General features: G+C 51.3%; 1 protein-coding gene across 1 annotated transcript in view; it reads left to right on the top strand.

Annotated features, from left to right (window-relative positions):
* The first annotated feature begins 2,112 nt into the window (after positions 1 to 2,112).
* LOC105308973 (pseudouridine-5'-phosphatase-like) overlaps positions 2,113 to 5,895 on the top strand; it is a 20,198-nt gene continuing 16,415 nt past the window's right edge. Inside the window, exons 1-2 of the mRNA XM_023525922.1 lie at positions 2,113 to 2,122; positions 2,314 to 2,532. Of these exons, the coding sequence (XP_023381690.1) occupies positions 2,113 to 2,122; positions 2,314 to 2,532 (229 nt within the window). The remainder of the gene's footprint in view (positions 2,123 to 2,313; positions 2,533 to 5,895) is intronic.

The raw sequence follows: 5,895 nt of genomic DNA on the forward strand, positions 1-5,895 counted from the left end.
CCCCGGCCCACTCGGAATTGGAAACTATAAACGTAAGACTGTTTTCAAGATACATTAGTTTGAGGAAAAGCTTTGGAAAGCTTGTTCACAGTGTACAGGCTTCAGTTGTGTGGGTTCAGAATTCCTTTCCCAAACCCCATGGAGCCGGTTCTAGTTATATTTTTTAAGTATTATTTTACAGAGGTATTAGAACACATGTGTTGTGTGACTTATACACTTCTGGGGGGTCCTGGGGTAGCCCCCATTATCAAAGCCATTGATATTCTCCATTGATATGGGAAAGTATATGATGACTCAGGATGGGGCAATAAATATCGATCGTTAAAAACACCTCCTGGCACTCCAGGTCAGATTGTCTGCTAAGTGAAAACTTCAGTTTCCAGAAGTTTATGGATTCCGGAACTGGGCACAAGGTTTTCTGTTCTGTGCCATGCCGGGCAGTGGGTTGACAAGTGTTTGTGAAGCTTGCACATGTGCGTGCCATGTGCCTGGGTGGCATGGTGCTTTTGTGGATACATTCCAAAGATAGACATCTATATCTATATAGATAGATATATCTATATTTTTAAATATAAGTAGATATGTCTATATTTATATCTATATTTATATCTATAAATAGATATATTTATTTATATTTATAGATATATCTATCTACATGTATATGTATACATATAGATATATCTTTAAATAAAGATATCTATCTATCTATATGTTTATATTTCTTTATTCAGCATTAGAAGGAAACGAAGCTCAGAGGCCACTGTGCATAGCCTTCCTCCAGGTGCACGGATGCCTGCCGTAGCAGTTAATGACCTTGAGCGCCTTAAGTCTGCCCACCTGGGCACCAAGTGTGCTGCTCCTGATAACAGTGCCAGCCTTTCTGGCCAGCACGCCAGGTGGCCGGGTTCCCATGTCCATCCGATGCTCAGCTGACCGCCTCATCTGTAGCAGCTGCCCAGACCGACAGCTGCAGGGCTTCGCGGGGCGATGACGTCTGCATGGCCGCAGTACGTTCCTCTAGTGGCTTCTGCGGCCATCGTCTGTGAAATGCGCTGCTGACTTTGTGTGGAAATTAACCTGACGCAGCTCGGCTCCTGAGCAGGGAGCGTGTACATGCGACGGCCTGGCTCAGCCGCTGCCTGCTCGGCGTCCGACCCGCTTCCTACCGCAGCTCCCAGACCCCGGGGTTGTCCCTCGGTGATAGGGACATCCTTCGCTTAACCGAGGTGACTCTGGGCGGTGCTGGATGGGCGCTAGTCACCGGAAAGACCAAGCTGTGATCAGAAGCCTGGGGCCCGACCCCCGTGGTCCAGAGGGGCTGGAGGTGGGGTTCGCGCCCGACTGTCCCACGGGGCTGGCGGGCACTGACCGAGTCCGCGCCTGCAGAGGCCGTGGAGGCCCATGTCCCTTACCCTACCGCTCTTCCATCCGGATGTTCGTTCACCTGTATCCTTTGTCACAGCCCTTCGTAACAAACAGGGACGCAGTTAAGTCAGCTGTTTTCCTGAGTTCTGAGCTGCTCTAGCAAATTAATCAATCCTCAGGAGGGCGGCATAGGAGCCTCTGATTTATTGCCTGTCAGAAGCACAGGTGACAACCCGGACTGGTAATTGGCATCTGAAGTGCGTGTGTGGGGGGCGGTTTTGTGGGACCGAGCCCTCAACCTGCGGGATCTGATGCTCTCTGTGGGCAGATCGTGTCAGAATCGATTTGTCATAGGACACCCTGCTGGTGTCACGGAGTGCTGCTGACACCACACCCGTCTCGTCTCCTGTGGGAAGTGCTGTGAGCGCGGTAGCCGTGGAGTCGGGGGAAACGCAGGACGTGTTTTCCCCACGCAGCCACTGCAGAAGCGTCTGCTTTCGCGTGGGCTCCACGGCAGCACCACGGCCAGGCGCGCCTGCTGGGCTACGGCCATCGGCACTGGACGTGTCCCTCCGAGCAGAGCGCCACACACGCAGACCCTCCGTGCTGTCGGGAGGCACCCTTGGGAACAGCTGGTCATGCACGTTTGGGCTGACACACGTGCGTGTTTGCATACAACACAGCCACGTGGAGACTTCTGTCTCCCAGTCGTCAGCTTTCCGTCGACTTGGCAGAGGTGCCGCGGCGATGGAGGAACGCCGGCAGGCCGCGTGACCAGCACGTGTCCCTCTCCCTGGGTTGCTGCGAACACACGTCCCCGAGCGCGATTCCACAGTGTGTGTGTGCGTGTGCGTGCGCGTGCTCGCACGTGCGTGTCTAGCGGAGAGTCTGTGACGGAGCGTGCACCCTAAACGTCTCTCCATCTTCCTGTCCCTCCTGTCCCCGCAGACACGGAACGGCTGTACTCAGTGGTGTTCCAAGAAATCTGTGGGCGCTACGGGAAGACGTACAGCTGGGACGTCAAGTCCCTCGTCATGGGCAAGAAGGCCTTCGAGGCGGCCCAGGTCATCATAGACGTGCTGCAGCTGCCGATGTCCAAGGAGGAGCTGGTGGCAGAGAGCCAGGCCAGGCTCGAAGCACTGTTCCCCACGGCGGGCCTCCTGCCAGGTGAGCCCGCACTGTCCCCAGACCCCTGCGAGCACGCTGAGGTGTCGCTGCGCGTCGCTGGCCGAGTCGGTGCAGGGCACACCTGGCTGCCACGTCCGTGTCTGTCATGTCGTGGAAACTCTCTTCCTGTCTGGGGCTCCCAGGCCCCCGCGGAGCTTGGTTGACTTGCGTGCTGTGCTTCCGCCCCGCCTGCCGAGGTTCCCTAAAATCAGGCACCTTCCTTTCCCCTTTCCTGAGGGGCAAACACGCTTGAATTTCCTGTGTCTCAGTGTCATGTAAGGATTATATTCAGGACAAAATTGCTTCAAAGTTTAATAGGTGGCTTTGCCTTTTTTTCTGAAATGCGGTATAGGATTAATGTTTCAGCGCCTAGTCAAACTTTAACAAGTTGATGATAAACAAGCAGGTAAATCTCCCCAAAGGAGCTTAATTTTTTTTTTAAGTAAAAGGCATCATTCTTTCTTAATGTGTCTGTTTGTATGCCCTCACCCCTGTCTTTACTTATTTTTCGTGGGAAAGACGGTTGGCTGTTCTCTCTTGGGGCTTGTTAACTCAAGATTGAGCAGAACTGAACTGCCTGCTCTTTCTGCTACACGTGAAATCAAGAATGTTCTAGATTACAGGACCAAAGAATGCTTAAAAATGGACTGCTGTTTTAAGATTCTTCCGGGAAGAAAGGTGAATACTCCGGTTTAGGATCCTGGTAAGAAGGGAGAAAAGCTGCATTGTCCGCAGGCACTTGGATTTAAAGGCCTGTGAGTTTGGGTCGTTGTCATGGTTATTTACGTCTCCGCATCGGTGCAGGATGCAGATGGAACGTCCGTGTGAGCAGAGAATTTCCTGGAAGGGCCCGTGCCTGCAGCGCGGCATGCCCAGAGCCGCGTGCGCTGATCCTGGGGCGCACAACCCCGAGACCCTGGCCGCGGGCGCCGGTCCTGGGGGGCGCTCCGCGCCCAGCGCCCTGCGCACCGGTCACGCACACAGTCACCTCCCGAGCCGCGACGGCGGAAATACATCCCGACCGTTGTCTTTAACCACAGCGGCAAACCTGTAGGTTAAAACGCAGCGCCTCCCCGTTTCTGAGTGCACGTTCACTAGCGTGAAGTGTGCTCACGTTACGTCACCGTCACCGCCCCCGCTTACCTTGCAGAACGCAAACCGTCCCCTTTGGACACTAAGCCCCCGTGCCCCTCTGCCCCAGCGCCTGGCGCCCAGCACCCGCTTTCTGTCTCTGTGACTCCCTGCTCTGGGTCCCGCCTACGAGAGGCAGCACGTAGTGTTTGTCCTTTTGCTCCTGGCCTTGGGAACTTAGCATCGGGCCCTCAGTACTCGTCCGTGTCGCGTGGGGCAGGGTCTCCCCCCGTTTACTGCTCAGTGCTCTTCTGTGGCATGGACGCTCCCTGTTGTCATCATCCGTCCATCCGTCCATGGACACTCCAGCCGTTTCCTCGTTGGGGCTGTCGTGAATAGCGCTGCAGGGAGCATGGGGTGCAGGTGTCTCTCTGAGATCCCGCTTTCACCTCTTTCGGGTACGTGTCCAGAAGAGGGATCGTTGGGCTTTATGGTAATTCTATTTTCAGTCTTTTGAGGAACCGCCGTGCTGTTTTCCGCTGTGGCTCGCCATTTTATTTTTCCCCCCAGCAGGCCACGAGTGTTCCAGGTTCTCCACATCATCAGCAATACTTACTTTCTCTGCTTTTTTTTTTTTTTTTGATAGTATCTACGTGAATGCACATGAAGTGATTTCTCCTGTGGATTCGATTTGCATTTGTCTGATGACCGGTGATGGGCAGCATCATTTCATGTGCTGTTGGCCATCCGCATGCCTTCTTCGGAGGAATGTCTGTTCGAGTCGTTTGCCCAGTTTTTAAATAGGGTTATTTGTTTTTTTTCTTGTTGAGTCTATGGATTCTTAAATATTCTGGCTGTCAACCCCTTATCAGATAGATGACTTGAAAAGATGGTCTCCTCTTCCCTAGTTTGCCGTTTTGCTTGTTGGCTGTGTGCTCAGACGCAGAGGACTCTGTCAGGGTGACGCAGGTCCATGCGGCTACTTTTGCTCTCGGCTGTGCTTTTCCTGTCATATCTGAGACATCGTCGCAAAATCCAACGTCATGAGGCTTTCTCCCTCCCTTCCTTGGGGAATTTTGTAGTTTTAGATCTTACATCCAGGTCCTTAGTCCATTTTAGGTTAATTTTTGTGTGTGGCACAAAGTAAGGGTCCAGCTTCACTCTTTGCACGTGGATACCCGGTCTCGCCAACACGATGCGCTGAACAGGGTCCTCATTCTTCGCTGACTGCTCTTGGATCCCTTGCTGGAGATCATTCGCCCACATATGCGAGGGCTTCCTTCTGTGTTCTCTGTTCTGTGCCATCGGTTTATGCGCTTTTATGCCAGTGCCACGTTGTTTTGTTGACTATACCTTCCTAGTCCATTTTGAAACCATGGGCGTGAGGCCTCCAGGATCGTTCTTTTTCAATATCGTTTCAGCTATTTCGGGTCTCTCGAGAGTCCATATAAATTTTAGAATGGGTTTCTGTATTTCTGAAAAAATTCCTTTGAGATTTTGATACGGATTGCTTCAAATACGTATACCACTACGGATAGCGTGAACATTTTAACAATACCAAGTCTCACAATCCAAGAACATGGATGTTTTTCGTGTATTTGTATCTTTTTTACACTTCTTTCATCAACGTTTTGTGGTTTCACCGTATAAGTCTTTTGTGTTCTTCGCTGAGCTTCTTCCTTTCTGACGCTGCTGTAAATGGAATTGTTTTCTCTCAAGCCGTCAGTGCACAGGCACGCATCTGATTCCCCCTGCCGCTGCGTCTCCTGCCGTGTTGCTGAATGTGCTCGCGATTTCTAACGGCGTCGCGCGTGTGTGGAGTCCTTACAGTTCCCTAATGTAAGATCATGCCATGCGCCAACATATGACTTCGCGTCTTCCTGTCCAACTTGGTTGACTTAAATTTGTTTTCTTGCCTAATTTCTCTGACTAGGACTCAACTATTGTGTCAAACACAACAGACACAAAGATTGTTACTTTGTTCCTGATCTCAGAGAAGAAGTTTCAGCCTTTTTCTGTCGAGTGTGGCACCAGCTGAGGGCTTGTCATACGTGGCCTTTATCATCTCGAGGAAGTTTTCTTCTAGTCCGAGTTTTGGTGTTTATATTGTTAAAGGGCGTTGAGTTTTCTCAAATGCTTTTTCTGTATCGCTTGGGATGATCATAGGCTTTTTGTCCTTCATTTTGTTAATATGGTATATCGAATTGATTTTCCTAGGTCGGACCCCGCATTCAGGAATAAATCCCACGTGGTCATGGTGTATGATGCTATGTTGTTGAATATTTTTGCATC

Source organism: Pteropus vampyrus, unplaced genomic scaffold, assembly GCF_000151845.1.
Source record: "Pteropus vampyrus isolate Shadow unplaced genomic scaffold, Pvam_2.0 Scaffold648, whole genome shotgun sequence".
In the NCBI taxonomy this organism is placed as follows: Eukaryota; Metazoa; Chordata; class Mammalia; order Chiroptera; family Pteropodidae; genus Pteropus; species Pteropus vampyrus.